The 23,196-nt window shown below is 46.7% G+C and overlaps 1 protein-coding gene across 2 annotated transcripts in view; it reads right to left on the bottom strand.

Annotated features, from left to right (window-relative positions):
* The window catches only part of L3MBTL1 (L3MBTL histone methyl-lysine binding protein 1), a 1,278,801-nt gene that overhangs the window by 630,453 nt on the left and 625,152 nt on the right, over positions 1 to 23,196 (bottom strand). For both annotated transcript variants that reach the window (XM_069652331.1, XM_069652332.1), the window contains exon 12: positions 13,596 to 13,747. In XM_069652331.1, the coding sequence (XP_069508432.1) occupies positions 13,596 to 13,747 (152 nt within the window). The remainder of the gene's footprint in view (positions 1 to 13,595; positions 13,748 to 23,196) is intronic.

Raw genomic sequence — 23,196 nt, 5'->3', positions numbered from 1 at the left:
AGGCTCGCCTTGGAAGCAAGACGACACGCAGCACCACAAGTTCGATCCTCGGGTCCGCACTTAGAAACCTCTTGGTATTAATCGCGTTATAAATAACCTATCATATCATATCTATGGTTAGGCCTAGCGCATGAGCCTGTTGCATCACTGTAAGGTAGTATTTATTTTCTTCCCATTGGTGAATCCCCCAGAACATTTTGCTGGACTCTTGGATTTTTTTACCAGTTCTCCTGAGTGAGTGGGAACCTTTTTCCACACTCAGGGCCTCACCACGAGTTTGGCAGTAACCCTTAAATGCGGCAGTAACGCTATTACCGCCGCATATAAGGGTCCGCCAAATCACAAGTTTGGCAGATTTACCCCCAGCTGGGGGCAAGTCCGCTGCCATTCCACCGATTTTCTGCGCTATTACCACTGGTGCTAATACCGCCTGTGGTAATAGCGCCACACATTCCCGAATGGGCCCAACGGGGAATAGGGACTAAACGTTCCGCCAAACCCGTGATCCGGCGCCAATAGCACCGGGGGGTTTGGCGGTAGGGTTAATAGCCCCGGCTGTAATGCCGCCGGGCTAAGCGCCCAACTCCTGATGAGGCCCTCAGCCTCTTACTGTACCTTTGGGGGTTCCATGTTATTTCATCGTTGGTTTTGTGGGGTTTTTACTGCAGATTTTTTAATGAAAAAACAATCAAATTTTAATTTTTTTATTTTTGGGGGGGTCCCCCTCGCCAAACCCCATCCCCTTTAATTTGTTATATATTCCCGAACACCCACACCCCAAATATATATTTTTCTAACCCCTCCTAAAAATTTCAATGAGTTTTTTTTCATTAAAAAATCTGTGGTAAAAAACCTCACGAAAAAACATCCCGCGATGAAAGGACGTTGTACTCCTTTGGGAACTTTTTTCAACTCTTTTGGTTGTATGTTTTTTGAGTCATGCTTTCCTCCAACTTTTAAGGCGTTTGCAATGTATTATTGCAGCTCGCAGCACTCTCCGTTGAGTGCTGCTGGGAGTTCCTTGTGCTGCCCTTTTTATTTCTCTTGTGATAACAAACATTACCAAAGATAGGGGGGATACCTTTTATCCTAACAGATTTTATATTGTGGAATCACCCCACTCCACCATATGTGGAGTGCTGAGGGGACACAATGGGCCTAATTAGGAGTTAGCCGGTTCCGGAAACAAGGGTGCCGGTAAGTTCAAAGGCACCCTTGTTTTCAGATCGGCAAAGTCTGAATCTGCCTGCCGTGGCTGCTGTGCCCGACAGGTCTGACCCGTCCAGGAGCAGCAGACACGGTAGGCAGACTGGTCATGGAAGCACCAGCACCGTTGCAACGGTGCAACGGTGCTTCGGTGTCCCCACTACCATAGAGTCCAACAGGAATCTATGGGATTGGGGACTTGCAATTTTTGCCGGCGCCCGACTTCCCGGGCCGCCTGACTTGTAATAGCCCAGTGGCACCGGGAAGTCAGGCGCCGGTAAAACATTACGGTCTGGCAGCAACCTGCCGTTAGCACCGGCAGGGGTACGGTTTACCGTTGACCCGTAATGAAGCCCAATGTATTCCTTTTTTTACTTTTCCTGTAACTTTCTAGTTACAGTGACAAGTTCATCTGAATGGCTGGTGGCAGTGGATGATTTGAACTGACTTTTTGTAAACTTTACATGCAGACTGCTATCACAGCTGCGATAAGGGACACATGGGTCACAATTGACCTAAAATCGTGACTGTACTTTTTTTCTTTACCAATTCTTGATGACTTGTCCTTTCTTGAGCCTTCTTCTATCTACTTGGTGGGGGAGGTTCTCCAAGGTCTTTTGTCTTTGGCAGGATTCCTTGCGAAAGCCAGTCAAGGCTCTCTGCATGCCTGAAAGGACAGGAGTGGGGGAGGTGACCAAAACTCTCCTGGTCTCTTTTCTTGCAGTGTGTCTGCCTGAATCCTGTTCGAACTGGGAGGCTGGCTGTACTTTTGAAAAAGGCAGCCCCCAGAATTTCATGAAGGCTTGAGTGGTGATTGGCGAATCCCAATGTTTTTTCTGCATAAAAGGTGAGAGTCCTGGTGCAGAAGGCACAGTCGACCAATGAAAAGAAGAATCTGAAGACGACTAAGGACGTCTGCAGCCACCTCCAGCAACTGCTAGTGACTGCAGAGTAACCGCTACTGCTCCCACCTCTTCTGCTCGACAGGGAAGATCCAGACCAGACGACTTCCTCCCTTGGACTGGTAAGACCAACCAGTCTCAAAGTCACCTGAATTTTGAGCCATCTCTCGAAGAGCTACAACCGTCCTGGGCTGCAATCTCCCAATACCCTGGGACCTTGATCATTTTGCTGTGCATCGTCTCCTGTAGAGCGGTTTCGTCTGGAACCATGTAGGCATCCTTCTGGGCCTAGAGTGAGATGTCTCCCCTTCCAAGTCGTGGACCGAGAGAAGTTTTCCATGTGACAGCCGTCGCTGCTGCGAAGCCTGTGCCGAGTCCCAACAAGCCAGTATCGTGAATATTGTCTGCTGGTCGTCCCATCTGAAAAAGCGGACTGTCTGCTCCCGCCAAAAGTTATTTTGTCAGCCTCCAGGCCAAGAATCCGCACAGGAGGTGCTGTCGTCTCACCTTGGGGACCCGCCAGCGACATCATTGTTCTTCATCAGAAAAGATACTGTCCCACTCATAGGTGCTTACCTGGGTGTTTGCTGTGTTGATCTGGGCTACTCCTGAGCTTCCTGGGACCGGTTTGGGTGGACAACCCAATCATATTCTCCCAGATCTAAGGACATCAGTCCTTTGGTGTACAATCCTCCGGAGGGAGGGGGGTCTATCCAACCTCCATGAATCCTCTTTATAACAAACACTTTACCTATCTGTAACATTGAAGAATCCTACTAAACATTTAACTTTGACAGCATCGGTCTTCCTTTGTTTTTCCGCCCACAGGCCCTGGTAACCTAGTGTTCCAACTCACTGAGTCTCTCATCCCCATATAGGGCTGGATTTTCTAAAGTATAGGCTGCATAAAAGTTACTTACCAGTATTTCTGTTGCATTATATTGAATGTTAGTTAAACAACTGATTTGCTAACTTGAATGCTACTCTGATTACTTACCGGTTTATCATCTAAAGTCTACCAGTGAATTGATTAATGCTCAACCAATGTTTTATTGTATATATGTGAATAGGTTTACTTACCTGAAAACCTAGTTGCCCTAGTGTTTATAATAAATAACCATATTTTGTATAATACTACACTGTGTAAGTGTATTATTGACTATAAGTGTGCTCTGGGGTCTTTCTACTTACCTAAAGCCATGCTCCCTCCTAGACTAAGCCTGGCTGTTAGACAATAGCTACTAAACCTTTTGGATAGCTTGGGCCAAACCTAAGAGTTGGAGCCCTGTACTCCCAAGAGTGAGTCTTCTACAGTCCTACCACAGGTGGATGTTTGTAAAACTCCCTAACAATCACCTTCCAGGATGACTGTCTGACCTCTGACAGGAAAAAACCCTGAATGAGTTCAGGCTGAAGGGAGGCACTTCGTATTGGTAGTGTACCCCCTGCATCGAGAAGCGAAGGAATTTGCGGTGCTGGTAAAGGTGCAGATCTAGTCCCCCTTTTACCAGGGTACTTAGAATCTTGTTTGGGGTAACCGTTTAGAATTTCTCAGGGGGAGGAATGTGTTGAAGGCCAAAAGGTTGCAAAAGGATCTCCACCCCGCCTTGACCTTTTTTCCGGCATAGTGTGAAAAACCTTGGAAAGAGACCCAGCACCGGTTTTTCCAATTGAACTTGCTCTATCGCATTTAACTTCTTTAGCTACATTAAATCTTCTGACAGATTTGATGAAAACTGTTGGGGGAGGGGAAAGGGAAGTAGGTGGAGGGGAAGGGATGGGAAAAGGTAACCTGAACTCACTACCGAGAGCGTCCACGCATCAGATGTTATTGTCCCCCAAGCTGTTACATGGAGGGCTGTTTGTCCGCCCCCCTGGAATGTCAAACCTTCAGTTGGTCCTGAGAAGGTGCTCTGCAAGAGTTTTCCTGGTCTGCCCTTTTTCCTTGGGGGTTGTCCTGAGACTTGCCCTTTTCTGTCCCTGCTATGCGTGTGAGCAAGGAAGCCTCTGAATACACGCCGGACGTTGCGGTTTGGATGGGAAGGAATATACGCCATTGATTTATCTTCTGGCCGCGATATGGCTGATAACCTCTTCGCCGTTAAGTTGTGAGCCTCTTCCTTTGCCAGCACTTCATCTGTCATGGTGTCAAAAAGGTGTGTGCCATCGGCTCGAGAGCCCGAGCAAGATGGCACGGGCTGACGTGGCTCCGTTGCTGACAAGCTTCGGCACTCTCACAAATCTGTCTGCAATGTAGCTAACAACTGCCTAACGAGCTGTGATGTCTGCTAAGTATGTGAGGAGCAATCCACCTGATTTCGGGCTGCAGAGGTGCCCAGTTGCCTGAGGAAGCCAGGATCAGAATGGCATGTGGTGGTAACATGTCTTCCCTCCACCTGGGCAGTCGTGCGCCCACGTTATGCACACTGGGATTAGGAACTGCACGCTGCAAGACTACATTAAGCCCCAGAAATTGAAGTTACTGCCCACCCGGGGCCGACGCTGAGACAGCAAGCGGGAAGCGGAGGCTGGGGAGAGGAGCAGTGCCAGACCGCCACCTATGACGTCTCCAATAGTGGGAGACGCACCGCTACTGAGCGCACTGTGCATAACAGCTGAGCCCCCTTCTGTACACGAACGAGGGGCGGCCGGGGTGTTGTGCGGCCCCCACCTGATGAAGAGCTGGTGCTGACCATGAGGCAAACGCCACGACGTGACAGCGGTAGTACCCGGCGAGCTCCCAACAATGGATTTTGGGCCTCAGAGGCCTGCCATAGATAAAAGGTACAGGGCGCGAGGTGGGTCCAATGGGGAACATTAAGCAGTATCTGGGTACTTCTCTGGCCCGCCCTCCGCTGCTAACATGCAACAGCCACAAAGGAAAAGTGATGGAGGCAATTCCTCAGCTCTGACATGGCAAAGGTGGGGGACTTTTGTAGCAGGGCTTTCTGCTGCTCTTTGGTTGCCACGCCAGCGGAGGTCCGCCAACCCACAGCCTTACGCTGTGCGCTAGCGGCTATTCACAACGACCCCGGAGGTCCCCGTGCCATTGACTACGCTGCAGAGGCGTGTGGGTCTCCACCTCAGCCCAGCGAAACTAATGCCGGCTCATAAATACATTTTGGGAGTACCTATGGTACGCCACATATTGCGCCAGGCCCAGACCCCGACAACATTGCAGACGGCCAATCCCTTGGCACCCCATTGTGCCGTTCCGCCAGACAACGGCCCAGCATGGAGATTCAGACACAATTACACGCGATCCTGGCTGAAATTTAAGTTATTGGACAACGGACACAAGAAACCACTAATGCCGTCCAAGATATTAAACGTGACTTACAAGATGTTCATGCCCGGTTGAACGCATATGCTGAGAGGACTGGCAAGGAACAGAGCATCAGCACATTAGAGGATAATACCAATACGGTCACTTTGGATCTGGACAGGGTTATCAGAGAGCTGCAGCGCATAGGGGCCAAACTGGAAGACCAAGAAAACTGGTCTCTGGGCAATAGCCTCCAGCTGGTGGGCCTCCCTGAAAATGCCCAGGGCCTCAATCTAGAGGTGTACTTTTACGGCTTTCTACATGGCAAGTTGCACATAGAATACCCATGAAACTTAATTGTTGAAAGTGTACATCGTGCCCCTATCCCCAAACCAGCTGCAGGAGATCGCCCGCACATCATCACTATGAGGCTATTGAACTTCCAGCACAAACTGGCGATCTTGAAGGCTTGGTACGGGTTGGACATACAGATTGTCGGCGATTATTCACTGGAGGTCTCACGATGTCGAAAGGGATTAAACCCCCTGTTAGAGGCACTTAAAAGGCACAGAACATAAACATGACCTCACATTCCTGGTCGTGTGGTTCATACAGCTCGAGTGGCAGCGGCACTCGTTTGAGGATCCTGAAGAGGCCAGGCGGTTCTAAAAACAACGTGAGCTAGTGTCCACTGACTATGCCCACACAGAAGGTGAGACCTTGCAGGCGAATCGACCATCACCGCACTAAAACGCCAGTCCAGGATGAAGGGAAGATGGCAGAAAGCAGGAAAGGGGTTTCAGGGCCGGAAGTAGACATGATGGACCAGTGAAGTGAATACAAGGGGGAGCCATGATTATTTCTCTTGTCTCCGGTTGTGAACAGACTGGGGCAGCCTCTCATCACGGAATCTCCTCGACCTATCTTCGGGCGCAGGGACTACCTAGCCTGAAGACACTATGCAGTTATGCACTATTGCTGGGGCGGTGCTCCCCAATCAACGCTTACCTGGAGCACAGGCAACAAACCTTGCTTACATGCTCTTGCAGAGATGAAAAATGGCACATCGCTCATCACCCATGGCTCATCTTTGTGAGTTCTCGATAGTCCCTTTACTGGGGGGAATGGAACACGTGGGGAAGGGAGTCGGTCGCAGATCCCTGCTATCCATCATCACGTATGGGCTCTTTCAGCCATGTATTGGGATACAGTTCAACTATCCCAATGTTTACATGTTGTTATGGTTCTAGTTACCGTTATTGTTGGGGACAGGTTTATGTATTTGCTCAAAGAGCTGATAGTGCTTAAGGGCAATATGGCTGGCGAGCAATCGTGGCGCACACAATGGATAGACTCCCATAGTAGGAAGGATGTCCACACATGCATGTATTACACTTAATATCCAGGGCCTGAGCCACCCCATCAAAAGGAGGTGGATGTTTAACCAAATGAGGGATATCCAGGGGGATGTCACCTTTCTGCAAGAAAGACACCTTAATGCAGCCGAATCGATGAAACTGGGGTGGGGATGGTCGGGGCGGAGGGGGTAGTGGTGCACTCTCCTCATCAGGGCAAAAAAGGGGTGTCGATATGATTTATAAACTAATCCACTTTCAGATCCTGAACACCGTCATAGACAAAGAGGGTCACTACGTCTTGCTTTAGGGACGTATTTACCAACACGCTATCACCCTAATCAATATGTATGCACCCGCGACTGACACCCCGATCTTCTTTACCCTTACCTTCATGACCTGCACAAAGTTATAGGGGAACTTACCTTGGGGGGTATAGGGGGACCTCAACGACACCCTATACTATTTCGGCACAGCGCCACCACCACAAATATACCCACCGGTCCTAGAAAGCGCATAACTCTTAGCTCCCTTATGACTGACCTGGGACTAAAAGACGTTTACAATTGACACATGGGGGGCAGAGGGATTACACATTTTATTCCAATCGCCACCATAGCTACTAGGAACGATTACTAATCCCCTCCAATGCCGTTCACATGGTTAGGGAGTGCGATATACTCCCCACAACCCTGTCGGACCATGCCCCTGTGCCCTTGTACGTGACACTACCAAATATCCTGCGCCTATCCCCAGCGTGGCGGCTGAATATGAGGGCCCTTAGCTTTGCAAACTTTCTAACACATCTAGAGGGAGATATAGACATATTTTGGCAGACCAATCTATCCCCGGATTACACTGCACACGCTTGATGGGAAGCTTTCAAAAGCTTAAATACGTGAGCAATGTATCTCACGCTGGTCACACAAAGTAAAAGCCTGGGGGGGGGAAGGGGGAAACGAACTGTAGTTGCGAGATGATATTCTCGACTCTGAATAGCAATATAAGGGCACACATGACCCCCACATCTATGCCCGTGTACGCAAACGCCATTTGGAGCTTAAACATGTATCCTCATTTTGGGGCCAAAAATCCTTCATGAGCTGGTCCCTGACTTCCTGGAAGTGGACACTACACATGATGGCGCTCGCTCTGAGACACAGGCAGAGTGCACAAATAATGGACTCTATCCGAGATCTCCATGGGACTCTCCTGACAGGGAATGACAATATTAATGCACGCTTTGTGGAATACTACAAAGAACTGTACGGTATGCCTGGGCCCCGAGCTGTGCAACAGACTCTGGACTTTTTCTCCTCTATCAATCTGCCCAAGATCACTGTCTTCCAGGCAGAAAATCTTAGCACCCCGATCACATCAGAGATAATTAAAAAAAATAATAATAATTTAGCATTTATATAGCGCTATAAACCCTCAGGCATTTTAGCGCTGCTTATTATTACCCACGGTGTATGGTGCTCATCCGGGCTATCCAATCTCTTACACCCAATAAGGTATACGGCCCAGATGGCCTGCCCATTGACTTTTATAAAAGGTACTGACCGACAAGCTACCACCCATTTTGGAATCAGTGTTCTCCAAGGCCAGCAAATGCGGTTGTCTACTGCGTACAATGCTCGCTTCCAATATTGCGGTGTTCCGCCAGAAGGGACTGTAACTCATACTGCCCCATTTCCTTGATTCTGATGCAAGAATTCTTGCGAAATGTCTCACCCAGCGGATAGAGGGGATCCTCCCGCTCCTTATCCTCAAGGCTATTGCACTTTATTGCAGGTGAACCAGACCGGGGAGATTCAATCCTAACTCTTGATGCCGAAAAGGCCTTTCACAAAGTTCAATGGGATTATATGTTCATGATCCTGGTCAAATTTGGTTTCCCACCACAGTTCATACACTTGGTCAAACGGCTTTATACCGACACTGAAGCGTCTGTAGTCACTAATGGCATCACCTCCTCTCAGTTCACTCTCCACACTGGCACATGTCAGGGATGTTCACTGTCACCCCTTCTGTATGCTCTGTCTATAGAGCATTTAGAGATCAAACTTGGCACCGACCCAGGGTGATCGACTACTTTAAGTTAACAACTGTGCGTCCACTCTGCCATGTATCCAGTCCCTTCTGCAGGAATTCGGCCCTATGGCGGGATACAAACTTAACTGGGTAAATCCGAAATTCTCCTGATGAGGTTGGATGTCCCTTGCGACCCTTCCGGTGTGGCCTCCTTCAGGCTTCAGCTGCACCACATTAAATATATAGGGGTGAACATTAGTGCAACAGACAGGAACATTGACGACTTGAACTACCACCCAATCGTTACCAAGATTCAATAAGACTTGGCTAGGTGGGACTCATCGGCCCTCTCCCTCAGGCAGGTAAACGCTTTTACATCAAATCTATGCCGAAGTTGCTATATCTCGCCATGATGATACCCACAGCACCCACGCCCAAAATGTTTAAATACTTAGACACCTAGTTACCAAATGTATATGGAGGGGGGGGGGGAAGCACACATCTATTTAAAAATATTACAGGCCTTAAAGACGGATGGGGGGGCTGGCGTTACCGTCCTGGAGAGGGTACAAGCCAGTGACACAAGTCTGCTGTATTAAACAATGGCTTAATCCTGATGACGAAACCAGCTGGAAGGCGATGGAGCTATCCCTGCTAGCTCCATATTCCCTAGCTGAGGTCATGGCCCTTCCAAGCTACCAGTACAGATCAAGGCACACCCTATACTGGGGCCGACGCTTACCCAATGGCACAAGCTCAGGTCACTGATGGGCGCGACCGTTAAGATGGCACCAGCATGGATAAGCCTAACAGCGATACTCTCCTATGGGTTGGATCAACAAGCTACATTCCAGACGAGACATAGCATAGCAACACATTAGGGATATGGACATATGTGAGGGTGAGGACCAAATGACATTCCAAGCGGCTAGCCATGTGCTGGGTTTAGGACAGAAGCACTGGCTTCACTTTAGAACGTTACAAGCGGTGGTCACTGAACATACGTCAGAGACGTCCCGCTAGGCTGGCACTTTCATGAGAGAATTAGAAATGGAGCAAAAATTGACATCCTTACCGTGCCTGCGCACGTTCTCTGCTCCGTGCATCTCCAACAACGTGGGTCGGAATCACATTCTGACGGTCACACAGTCCAGTGATCTAGGACTCGCCTCTAAATACTTTGCTGAAATCCCAGGGGTCTCCCTCAACTTTAAGAACAGGGAGATCCAGTTTGAAATCATCCAAATAATGCATTACACGCCTGCAAAGATGTATAAAATGGAGTTGATTCACTCTCTGACGTTCTGGCGACAGTGTGGGGGTATGGGCTCCATAGGCCCATGCTTTGGTCCTGCCCCTGCATAGCTTCATATTGGCGCATGGTACATAGACAAGCCTCACAAATGCGCAACATAAGGCTCACGTTGTCTCCTGGCCCCATGCTATTTGACACAGGTTGTGATGACTGGCATGACTACCCGCTTAAATGGAGGCGTATGCAGATAATGCTCTTTACTGCGTGCAAGCTCATAGTTCTCCACTGGAAATCAGAGTCCCAACCCACCCAAACACTATGGACAACCCAACTCGCCAAAGTATGCGCACTGGAACATAGCGCTTATAAGTGCAAGTCTAGCTCCACACAAGCAGATCAGTTCTGGGAACTGGGAGATGCCTATATCTGATATGGGCCCGGCAAGTGGAGGGGTTGTGGATCTTGGTACTAGCCAAGGAGAGGCTGCTAGATAACGGGGGCAGTGTCTGGTCTGGACGTTGACCATCACTGGGGATTTTGAACCAATGAAGTTACTGCTATAAGCGAGACACCCTGATGATATAGCTAAGTGGTTCAGTATGGACACATCTGCTTGGAGGGCGGGAAGACGGGTGGAGAGAATTAGGTTAACCCGCCCATAGGTGTGGGGTCTGCATTCGGGCTATCATCCCCCACGGACATATTCAAATGTATCGCAAGGATAACAGGACTCCATCTCATTGATGCACTAAAGAAAAGAGGCGACAAGGACAGACGGGCCATCCACTGGCCCAATGGAACACTGCATTTCAAGTCTTTATTGTAATGCACAATACGAAGATCACAGAGAGCATGTACAGAGGGAGGAGGGGTCGTTTTGTAGCTGTATTAGTATGGTTCCTGCTTGGTCCGCCCTTCTGGCTCGTCGGTCTACACTGCAATCCACAATATCCACCAATTTGGTTGCAGAATGTCGTCCCACATTTGTTGAGGCACTGTGCCGACTGTTCTTTATTCTTTCTGTGTGTATATCGATTTACTGTCTGGAAAATTAAAACAGATTCAACAGAAAAAAAGGTGTGTGCCATCGAATGGAAGTGCCCGCACCTTTTCCTGCTCCTGCCAAGAGTATGGTACACTTCAATCAGGCACATCTTTGCAGGTCTACACACAGGTACATTTCTCTCGCTGCTGTATCGATGTGGCCTGCTGCGCCCAAGATCTTTTCTTCTCTTCCCAAAGGTGTCGGTGCCCTCTGTAAGACCACAGACGGTGCTTTACCTTGGAATGTCACGCTGAAATGGTATTACGGTGCACCTTGCTCTTTTTAATAGGAGATATGTCAGGACACCAGATTCCACTGGAAGTGATTCTGGGATTGGAAGTTATAAAAATTCCACAACGGCCCAAATCCTATCATGGAGCATCATTGTCGAGGAAGTTTCCTTAACTTGTTCTTTATCCTTGTCGCTTTCTGGCTCCTTTACAGGGGTTGGCAAAGCCTGTGATAGCCCTTCTCTAAGCTGCACCCCTCAGATGCTTTTGGCGACTTTGACAACTGCTCATGGCTTTCCTATTAGTGTGCAGCTCCTGGCCTTTTCTGAATTGGTTGGTCTGGCGGTGGCATTACTTCTTTAAAAAGGTCCTTAAAGAATATCTTTAAACCTCGTCATAAGGGATTCGTCCCCCTGGCCGGGAAACATTCTCTGGCTCACTCCGTTAGCACAGAAGGAGTGGTAAGGCAATGCCTAAGTCATCAGGCCTCCGAATAGTACATAATGTGGACCACTCTGCCATGGCTGCGTGCCTACGTATGGATCTGTACGGCCCTCTGGCCAAGTGTCCTTGAGTGTACAATTCATGGCTCTTCCCTGCTGAGAGGTCTTGTATTGTGTCACCTGTGGCATCTCTGTGTTCCTCCGGTGCTTTCCCCAGAGATGCTGAGGCATGTCTTTGCGGGGCTCGCCCAGATTCCTGATCCTCACGTGCAGTCCAGTGTTTTCAGGTTCCGTGAGTGAAGGGCCCTAAGCTGCCTCTGTGCCAAGCTCTCCGGGATGCCCTGCACGGACTAGAACCTTTCGCCGACCCCTGTGAAGCTTTAAACCTGCACAGGATGCTTCCCAATCCCGGGAGGAATTATCCCTCCCATGTCGGAGCTTTTTAGTTTCCCCGTGGGGTGTTGGTGTTTTGGCCTGAGGGGCATGCCCTCTCCCAGCAGGCTGGTGCACTGAAGGCCCCGAGAAGGTTGTTTGCTAGTCCCCATGAGCACCTCTGCTCAGTGCCAAGTTACACCCGTGGATGCGGTCATTGGGCGTCTGTCGCCCCAGTCCTGTGGATCTCAGGCCCCCCTGCCCGGCATGCCCTGCGATTGCAGGGGGGGGGAGTCACTAAGACCCCTCCCATATGGGGAGAGACCTGGTAGGGTGTCCCACACATGAGGATCCATTTCAAACACACTTTTCTCACTTACCTTGACTCTGCAATTTAGTAATGTATTGTCCTCAGTTGACGGCTGCTCCCCAAAAGCAGCCTCTCTGCGTGTATGCAAACTCGCTAATGAAAGTATCGATAGGGAAGCATACTCGCTACGCTACAGGAGTACCACATGTGTAATTTCCCCAGACACACTAAACACTGGGTGTGTGGGCCCAAGAAGGAAAATCTCAATGGGCAACTCGCTCACTTCTTGATCCCATTGGGCATGGACTGCGGGTGGTTACATTTAGCGTATTAAGCATAGCTGTTGCTGTACGGTCCGACCCGTCCGACGTGGAGAAAGGGAATAACATTTGGGTGTGCGCACGGGAGAGGTCATGCTCGCGTAAGAAAATAATTCTATTTTTTGCTGCTTAGCAACACGCCATCGCCCATCCCCCATTCCGTGGGACATCCCAACAAAATGGAGGAAAGGTGATGGGCTGTAAGAGTATGTGTGGTTTCCTTCAGTACTGTGTTTGGAGTTGATGGCAACATTTTTCAATACCATAGCATTAATGGTCATGTGTGGGTTCATACAAAGCCAGTAATGGCCTAAAAGAACTTGGACTTCACGAGAGTTAAGGGATATTACTGGCGGTGAATGACCTCACACTCAGTCATTAACACTATTAGCACTGCGAAATACCACTCAAGGTGTTTATAATGTTTTGGCATTAGAAAAAAAAGAGTTTCCATTTTGTGAAAGGGAGCATGTGGATGGGTGCACGTTCACCAAAGAGAATGTTGGCCTTAGCCAAGATGGTTACCATGGACATATATGATGAACTCAAGGAGTGACCCCCTCCCCACTTTCCTCGACAGCTTTAGGGAAGTGGTAGGCAGCATGATGTAGGCTGGAAGGAGTTTTCGGTCAGGAGTTGGAGGCTGCGTCAACAAAGTTGCCCCAGAGAGGGATAATATTGCCCAGCCCAGAGCTCGGGGGGAGCAGTGTCACCATCTTTTCGAACACTTGCACTCACCACAGGATTGGTGTTGGGAGTAGCTGTCTGGCTATGGCATGCACAAATAAATAAAAGAACCAGAAAACAAGGAAAACAAACAAACAGAATGCTGTATGGTGGTCTTTAAATTCTGCCTACCAATAGTCGTAAGTATCATCCCAGTTGTCAAAATGCACCAAAAAGCGATTTTCGACAACATCTGTTACTGAAGCAACACATATCAGGGAAGGGTTCATCCGGTCCACAGCTTCCAGTTTCATGCCAACTTGGAATCCTGTGAGTGAGATATTCTGGGCAGAAAAAACAAATAAAAAATAAAATAAAAATACTGAAGAAGGTCAAGGAGGTGGAAGAGTGACAGATTGAGAGAGAAAAGGGCGATATGGAGTGAAAGGAACACATTCCAGTGTAGTGAGGGCAGAAAGAGATATGGGTACAACTAGATGAGACAGAGACATGGAAACTGTGCAGTGGGGAGGTATACAAATTGAGAGGTGTAAAAGGTGTAAAAATGGAGACGGAAGGTACGAATGTGGAAAAGAGATGGCTTGAAACAAGAGAAGTAAAGAAAGGTGGAAGAAGAATTTAGTAGGTAATGAAAGTGGAACAACAAGGGAGAATGTGTGGTATGGAGACTAAGGTGAAAATGGGATAGATACAAGAAAAAGGGGATGAAGTAGGAACAGAAAGAGGGGAAGGGTGAGGTTAAAGCAGAGAGAGAAATTGATGCAGTACCGTGGGGGAGAAATAACCAACGGGCACAGTGATAAAGTAAAAGCAATAGGGATGATACAAAAAGAACATTGAATAAGATAATTCAAGAAGATAGAAAAGGGGAAGATGAAGAAACAGTATGGAAGGAAAGAAGAGAGGGGAAAGCGAGATAAAAATAAAAGCAAGATGAAATCAGTGGCCAGACACAGAGAGCGCGAGAAAAACGGGGCACCAAAACAATAATAGATGTATGTCTTAAAATATTACAAAACTAACAGGTAATTTGATGACATACTAGATGTAGAAAGAAATGGAAGTTATTTTGTACTCCTTGCCATACATCTTCAGACACATTTTGCCACTTTCATCTTGGTATGTGATGATTATATAATGTAAACAATCTGCTGCATATAATATACCTTTGTGTGCCCAGACCGATAATGAACAACGACACTGTAAAAACAATCAAATTGACACTAAAATCTGAAAGTCACACTGCAGGATATTCCAAGTAAAAAAAAAAAAATATATATATATATATATATATATATATATATATGTATTGTATCCTTCGTTTTAGGTATGTGCAAAGAAAATAATAATTTCCAGGAAACACATTTCTACTAAGCGGATTTGGATTTGTTGTAAATTTGATTTGAATTCTCAGCCATGGGATGCAATGTAGGTTTGTTATTGCACATTTGGGATGACGTATGGCCTGTATTCACACACTTAGATTAATCTCTGTCCCTGCACTTGAACACCTAAATTAATTCTCAATCTTCTATTATATGCCAGAGATCATCATGTTTGCCATTCAAGAACCTGCAAATAGGATGAGCTATGCCTCCAAAGTTTCACATATTCACTCCATGTAGCTATTCAATGGAATGCCATTTGAATAACTAAAATCATCTGTCAATCTCCATTGGCGCTACTTGTGTGGTAATAATATATTATAGAATCCCATGTTGGAATATTCTGTGTAGCAATAAGCTGTTATATGGAACATATGGCACAGGAGAAAACCATATGGGACCTGCTATCAATTCTGTGCTCTCACTCCATTTTATAGAACAAAATGAACAGTATGTCCCTTGGTGTGGTAGGTGCTGTAAGAAATGGAGAAAAGAGTGTAAAGTGATTGTACTAGGTGATGGACAATTGAGGGAAGATGGGAGGGCAGGGAACCTCACATGGGATCACTAGCGATAGGTAGAAGAACAAGTTACTTACCCATGGGAACGTTCTTACGATTGGATGTTCCTTCCATGTATCCCTCATCTTAAGATATTTCCATATCCAGCTTTAGCTTCTTCTGAAAATGTTTCCAGCAGGGGGTGCTGCGCGTCGCTTCCTGTCGACTCGATGTCTCTCAAGGGCCTCCACCTTGATGTCAACGTCATCTTTGGGATGTGTAGCGTGCGCAGCGACCATTGGCTTCAGTTCCGTTTTTACATGTATTAATTTATCCTACACCCGACAGTTGCTCTCCCTGAAAGAGCATAAACAAGGAAATTCTACTGCAGGGTAACTTAGGAGCAACGATGAGGAATACGCGGGAGGAACATCCAATCAAAAGAACGTTATCACGGGTAAGTAATTTGTACTTCAAATGGATTGTGTCCTCCCACGTATTCCTCATCTAATGATAGACTCCCAATGCAGTGCTTCCATTTGTGGAGGAGGGAGTCAGAATTTTCAGTTTTGAATAAGAATTTAGGAGTTCCTTATTAGTTAGCCTGCACAGATTGTAACATTGCATTCCCAAAATCACCTTCCTGGCCTGAGGAAGAGTCCAGACTGTAATGCTGGGTGAATGTGTGGACGGAGGACCATGTGGCTGCTGCACAGATATTCTGAATTGGGACTCCCCTCTGTAAGGCAGAGGAAGTAGCCATGCCCCTGATCGAATGAACTCTGAGACCCTCAGGAGGATCTTTTGCCGCTAATCTGTAGCATTCAGAAATTCCTAAAATGATCCATCTGGATATGGTTTGTTCTTTGACCGCCATACCCAATTTATGGCCCGTGTAACCAACAAAAAGTTGGTTATCCTGTCTTCACTTAGACATTCTGGATAAATAGATGCTAAGTGCACATCTTGGGTCAAGCCTGTGTAATCTCTCCCCTTCCTTTCCAGGATGAGGTGGAGGATAAAAGGATGAAAATATTTTTTGAGTTAAATGAAACTCAGAACCAATTTTCGGTAAGAAAGTAGGTTTAACCTTAAGGACCACTGTATCCTTAAAGAAGACAGTGTAAGGCGGCTTGCAAGACAAGGCTTGAAGCTCCCTCACCCCATGGGCTGATTTAAGAGCCACCAAAAGGATGGTCTTCAGAGTTAATCTTAGAAGACAGGAATTACTAGGCTCGAATGGAGCACACAGGAGAAATGTCTAAACTAAATTGAGATCGAAAACCAGGACTTGAAATGGGATCAGAGGAAATATATTTGTCAATCCTTTTAGAAATTGTACAAGTAGTGGTATTTTGAAGAAAGATACCTCTTCAGATGAGCGCTTAAAATTAGATAGCGCTGCAGATACCCTTTAATTTTGGCAACCTGGAGCCCCAGATTGCCATTTGTAACAAGAACGATAACACCATGGATGTGCGTGTGCTGCATATAAAAGGGTCCACATTCTTATCCCTGCACCAGCTGCAGAACTTTTTCCAAAGGCAGTAGTATGATGAATTGGTTGCCGGCATTCCGGCCGAAATCAAAATCTCCATTACGTCATCCGGGAGCTAACAATCCTTATATCTCCACCTCCCAGAAACCATGCCAGAAGGTTGAGTGTCTTGACCTATGGAAGGAGAACCCGACCGTCCTCTCGTGAGAGAAGGTCCTCTCTTTGTGGCGGACGCATTGGAGGGCAGATGGACATATCCAGAAGGTCCGGGTACCACGTCCTCATGGTCCAATTAGGATCATGGATTCCCCGAACTTTCTCAACCTCCTGATCACTTGAGGAATGACGGGGCTGGAGGAAATGCGTACAGGACAGGAAACTCCAGTCCACTACGGACGCAGTCCCCTAGAGCTCCTCTTGGGGGAGAAATCCCTGGAGAAGTACAGTCCACACTTCCAGTTAACGCTGGTCGTGAACAGATCCACCCGAGGGATTCCCCAAAGGGCGAAGATCTCTTGAAGGAGTTCCTAAACTAGTTCCCACTCGTGGGAGACTGCTCTGCCTGCTATGAGCGTCCACTGCCGTGTTCTCCTCTCCGGTTAGTTGAACTGTCGATGAGGCGATTCCTTCTTGAATCACCCAGAACGAGAGCTGAATTGCCTCTCTGCACAGTGGTAGTGACCCAACACCACCTCTTTTGTTGAGGTAGTACATGGCCACTGTGAGGTCCGTCATTATCAGGACGTTCTTTCCCTGTACCGAGGGTAGGAAGGCCTTTGTCGCTAGTCTGATCACCCTCAGCTCCAAAACGTTGATGTGTTTGTACTCTGATGGAGACCACCGACCACCGACTGTCAGATCATTGGCGTAGGCTCCCGATCCCAAGAGTGAGGCGTCCATCACTACTATTATCTCCGGCCATGGTTGCCAAAAGGGTACTCCATTCAGAATGCTTTCCTTGCAGGCCTACCACAGAAGGTCCTGTGCCACTCTGCTTGCAACCTGAAGGAGGTCTGACATCCTGCCTTAGAATTGGGACCATTGAGTCCTGAGAGCCCATTGGAGAGATCGCATTCTCAGGCGAGCCTCTGGCCCCAGGAAAATGCAGGATGCCATGAGACCAAGCACCGCAAAAATCCAAAGGCCATAAGAAGAAGCTAGGTACGCCGGAATTTGGTGACCATCTGCAGAATGTCCTGAGCCCTCACCTCTGGTGTGTCAGGTCTGGGCAGAGTGGATGAGCAGTGGTTGAACATGGTGTGCTGGATAGAGTACATGAAATTCATTAAATGCATTAATTTTCCGTAATAAAATTGGGTTTAAGTTTATCTTTGTTGTAAACAATGACATGTCATCTAAGACTATAGAAAAGAGTTGGGTTGGGCTTTAACTTTTCCTTTCTCAGAAGGAGACTTTCCCAATCCAGCATGGTGACATTGGGCTGGGAGCGATTGGTTGCAGAGTTCCCTTCAGGACTCAGCTGGCATTCTAAACTGCCTTTGATCATCCAAGTTCTGGCAGGAAGGCCCTGTTTATGTCAAGTTCCAGCTTTTCGGCCTCAGATCACAGTACCAGGTTTTCAGGAAAGGGAGTGTTGTAGCTGAGAGCATTTGTGATTACAGCGCTGTGAGGGTCAAGAAAACCGGAAACATTGGTGGGAGCACAGTGCATCAGTTGTCAGGAAAGCCAAGAAAAGAAAATTGTTTTTCTAAAATTCATGTAGGTATTTAGTTAGATATTTAGGACAGCAGCCTTTATAAATTTGAATTCCATTTGAAGAGACTTCCTTTGGAACTGCTGTGAAAGCAAATTCATTTTTGACTGAAAAGTGTGAGTAACGTTTTTGAAAACTGGCACTGCAGACAGGAATGTTACTAATGTTGGTGTTGAGTGCCGATACCTTGAAGAGCAGTGTCTCCGTTTTCTTTAAATTGCACCAGATCGCGCTCAGCGTCCCTGGGTTGAAACTGTTTACTCATTGCCTGTACCAGAGTAGGGTTTGTTCTGAACGGCAAGGAGTCTAGATCGAAGCTGTTTCGTTTGAAGGATTCCTTTGCTGCTCGCATGCAAAAATGAGTTGCGTTTGAGCAAGTCAATGTGAATAACTTCAAATATTGAAGTGTGCATGCAGCAAAAATAATTGTAATGGATTTGCTGCGCATGCGTCTATAAGTAGTAAGGTGAATTCGAATTGGAAAAGAAGTTCAACGTTACGTGCAGGATGTTTTTTTAATGCTTAAACATAGTCTGGGCTAATTACTCCGCTTCAGTGCAGGAGTTGGAATTTAAAGCCATACTTTGCAAGTGTGATTCTTTTATTCTAAAAGGTGATAGCATATGTTTTGAGGGCAACTGTGAAAAGAAAATCAAAACGTTTTGGATCAGTTTTAGAAAGGAAACAAGTCACACAGTAAGCAATCTGAGAGGAGTCACAGAGATAATTAAAGGAAGCATTTCTTTGCAATGACATTGGAGCTGAAATTAAGGTTGTTTAGATTCAGCAGTTGTAATGAGATTTCAGTCTGCTTTTAAAGGAAACTATCTTGTTTCTGTCTATTGCAAAAAGGATCAACTAGTCCATTGAGAAGTCAAAGATTTTTAAAAAATCCATTGAGAACATGGTTAACAATTTTCACACTTTTCAGAACTGATTAATTCCTCTCGGCCTTCAGCGGAGGAATACAGGTAGATGTTTGCTATGAGATTTGTATTGGGGTTTTTAGGGGTCAGAGGAGAGAATTAACGTGTTTGTCCTTGTTTCTTCCCCTGCAGATTTCCACCGAGCCAAGAAGCAGAAGTCGGTTTGTTATTTTCTCCACTTCCCCTACCCCACCACCCCCCAAGGGCGCTGGTTTTTTAGCTGAGCTGGTGGTTCATTTAGTTGTTGATCAGAAACTCTGGGGGAACTGTGGGATTCAGCGGCTCCTGCATACAAGACATTTTCAGGACTGGATAGTATGAAAGGCCATCTTGCATCCGCCTGAGTTGTTGAATCTCATGATAGCCAAACATGGAAAATCTGGGAGAATTTATTCGGGAATTGAGGGAAGGGTTGAAGCTCATCTTGAAAATGCTAAATTAAGTAAAAAGCTTGAGGAACTGGGAGAGAAAAGTTCACATATTCAGGGATCCCTTAGGCAACAACAGCCCATTGGGTCAGAGATTTCGGGGGTGGGGGAGAGCATCAACCCCCTGTTTTGGTTAGAGAGGGGGTTAGTGGGGAATTAGATGCTGGATGGGGGGTTGTAGGAGGACAAGTTTATCAAGTGCCTGTTCAGCTTTCACCCCCAGAATGTTTTGAGGCGGGGGTCACAAAAGAATTCAGACTTTCTTTACTCAGTGCGAATTGCATTTTCTTTGTAAGGCCCGAAGGGTTCCCTACTGATACAGCAAAAGTGGTCTTTGTTTTGTCTTACTTAACTGGGGAAGCTGCTAAGTGATCTGTTGTATTACTAGCTGAAGAGAATAAAGTTTTGAAAAATGTTGCTCTTTTCAAGGAGGAATTTGGGAAAATGTTTGGCAAAAGACGATTTTCTCAGGAGATTGATACAGAGTTGTTGGAGTTAAAACAGAGAACTAAAGATTTAACGAGTTATATTACCCAATTTAAATCTGATTTAAATCCGAGTGGGTAGCCTGAAGTAAAGAGCCTCCTTATTCTAACAGGGGTTACGAGATGACTTGAAAGTCGCCTTGACGGTTGTTGTTGAAAGACCCACGACTTGTGAAGCATTCATTGATTTAGTAATGCAGGTTGGATTTCGATTGAGTGAGAGGAAGAGTGAGGGAAGGAAAGGTTGGAGTGAGACTAGAACTTCTCGACGAGTAGACAGACCCAGGGTGGAGTGGACAAGTAGAGATGTGAAAAACAAAGTTTTGGAACCTGGCGGTACGGGGCGTGGTCCATTGTCTAAAGAGGAAACCGAGAGGCGTACGGCTGATAACCTATGTTTGTATTGTGGTAGGAGTGGTCATTTTCTGGGTAATCGTGCCTATAAACCAAAAAAGAGCTCAAGCTTCCAATAACAGATTTCAACAGGTTGCCAACACACTTCAGGCAGCTGTGCCACACATCACTGTTAATGTATCCTTACGTATTGATGGTAAGTTCAAAGGGTCAGGTCCGGTGGTCATGATTGACTCTGGGGCAACTGGAAATTTTATGGATCAGGGTTTAGCTAAAACTTTGGATATTACGTTAGTTCAGAAAGGAGTTGTAGGTCAGATGAGAGCTGTGAATGGGTCACACTTGACTTCTGGACCCATTACTCATGAAACAGTTCCGTTGTTTAGGTCTATGGCAGAAAATCATGTGGAGGTAATCGTTTTTTAATTAATTGATGCTCCACAATCACAAATAATTCTAGGAATACCTTAGCTAACTTTCCATACCGCGACAACAGATTGCAGTAGACAGATTTTGGAACTAAGATCTGCATTTTGTAAAGAGCTTTGCTCTAATTTTAGAGGGGAAGTCCAGACAGAGAGTGAGATTTGAATTAGGGTTTTAGCATTGGCAGAGGAATGTGAAACTGTTAATTCTGTTGGTGCTATTACTGGAATCTTGCCTGACTGTTACAGTGATTTTGAGGATGTTTTTGATGAAGATGAAGCGGGGGAGTTACCACCGCATAGGTTGTATGATTACAAGACAGATTTGGAGGATGCAGCTATTATGCCTACTAGTAAAGTATATGCACTGACCGAGAGTGAGAATGAGTACTCAAAGGTATATATTCATGAACATTTGAAAAAAGGCTTTATCAGACACTCAAAGTCCCCGGCAGCCTCGTCTTTATTTTTTTGTACCCAAGAAGGAAGGAAAGTTGAGGGCTTCTATAGATTAACGTTCTATAAACAAGGTCACCATCAAGAATCGCTATCCTTTACCTCTAATTTCTGAACTGCTGGACTGCATTCAATGTGCTGCTGTGTTTTTCAAATTGGATTTGCGGGGCGCCTATCATTTGATTAGAGTCCGACAAGGAGATGAGTGGAAAATGCTTTTAAAACTAGGGTAGGATTATTCGAATATCAAGTGATGCCTTTTGGATTGTGCAACGCCCCAGCTGCATTTCATTTAAAACATTATTTTTTTTAAATGTGTTTATTTGAAGCCAATGCAGGGTGACAACAATATCATATGAACAAGGCATGTAAGGCAAAACCATAACTCCCCTCCAATTCCCCAGCACCCTCCCCCCATGGTTCGTGGTCCGGGTACGCTTCCCGCTAGTTTGTATTTTCTATGCCTGCTTCGGCTGTGTTCCCCTTTCAGGGAGCATCTTGGTCTCTCAAGGCCCGCAGGATATTGGTTGGCTTTGTTAGGGAGAATTCTCTCTTTAGGCTGAATTTCCTAACCTAGTGAGTCCCCCAGCAGCTTTGCTGGATTTCTGGAGTTTGTTTTTTTCTCCTACCAAGAGTAAGACTCTTTTTCTCTCACTCTTGGACATGATTTATGGTGTTCCTTTGACTGTTAATGTGTTTTATGGGCTATGGGGTCCTTTACTCCCTAGGGTCTCATGTGTTTTTACTATGTGTGTTACACAGCACCCTCCGTGCAGTAACACAGGGGTGTCATAGTGACAACCCACCATAGACTCCATACCCTGGGACTGACTACTGTCTCCCAGGGAATGTAAAGTCACCATTGGCTTTACTAGTCCCAAATTATTAACAGAAACCAGTACAAACCATCATATTGTGGACATACTGGTCGGGGCAATTCGATTGCCCCGGGGTCTGTTAGTCGAGGGGGCACGTCTCCGTCCCACCTGATCGAGTTTTGGCTAGTGGCAGTGGATACTACTTTTTATATTCGACCGCGAATATATCCCTATGGGATTTTCCCATTGTTAGAGGCTACCAACTTTAATTATTTAATTCTCATAGCCTCGAACATACCGCCGGTTTATTTATTTAATATTAATTCGCCAGTTGGTATTTTTTGCCAGGACTCGATTCTAAAATGGCGTTTGTGTTCTCTTCTGTGACTCCAACCCAAGTCGAGCCCTTTGTTCCACTTTTTGGCGGGTTTCTCCACAGAAGCCTCCAAAAGTGGTGCCCCTCTGTCTGGGTACCACAGGGGATGTGGGAGGGGGTTTAGGCACCCTGGACTGAGTTACCTTGGTAACTCAAGTCGCACTCGTGTGATGTGATTGGCCCAAGTGGTGAGCCGGCCGGCTCACCACTTAGCATGTTTGATTGACAGCTAGGCTGATTGAATGGGGGTGTGCTGCATAAAAGCAGGGCTTTGGGGACTGGAACTTCAGAAGTCGCCACAGGACCTGAAAATCCGACGAGGGAGAAGCTGAGCCGACCTACCACGACGAAACCACCGGTGGAGCCCTGCGGAACCGACTCACCACTTCCCGACGACAGAGAAGATC

The sequence above is a fragment of the Ambystoma mexicanum genome, chromosome 3p (genome assembly GCF_040938575.1).
Source record: "Ambystoma mexicanum isolate Mex_15411 chromosome 3p, UKY_AmexF1_1, whole genome shotgun sequence".
Lineage (NCBI taxonomy): Eukaryota > Metazoa > Chordata > Amphibia > Caudata > Ambystomatidae > Ambystoma > Ambystoma mexicanum.
Note: the sequence above shows the minus strand (reverse complement) of the source record. Positions and strands in the feature narration are given on the sequence as shown.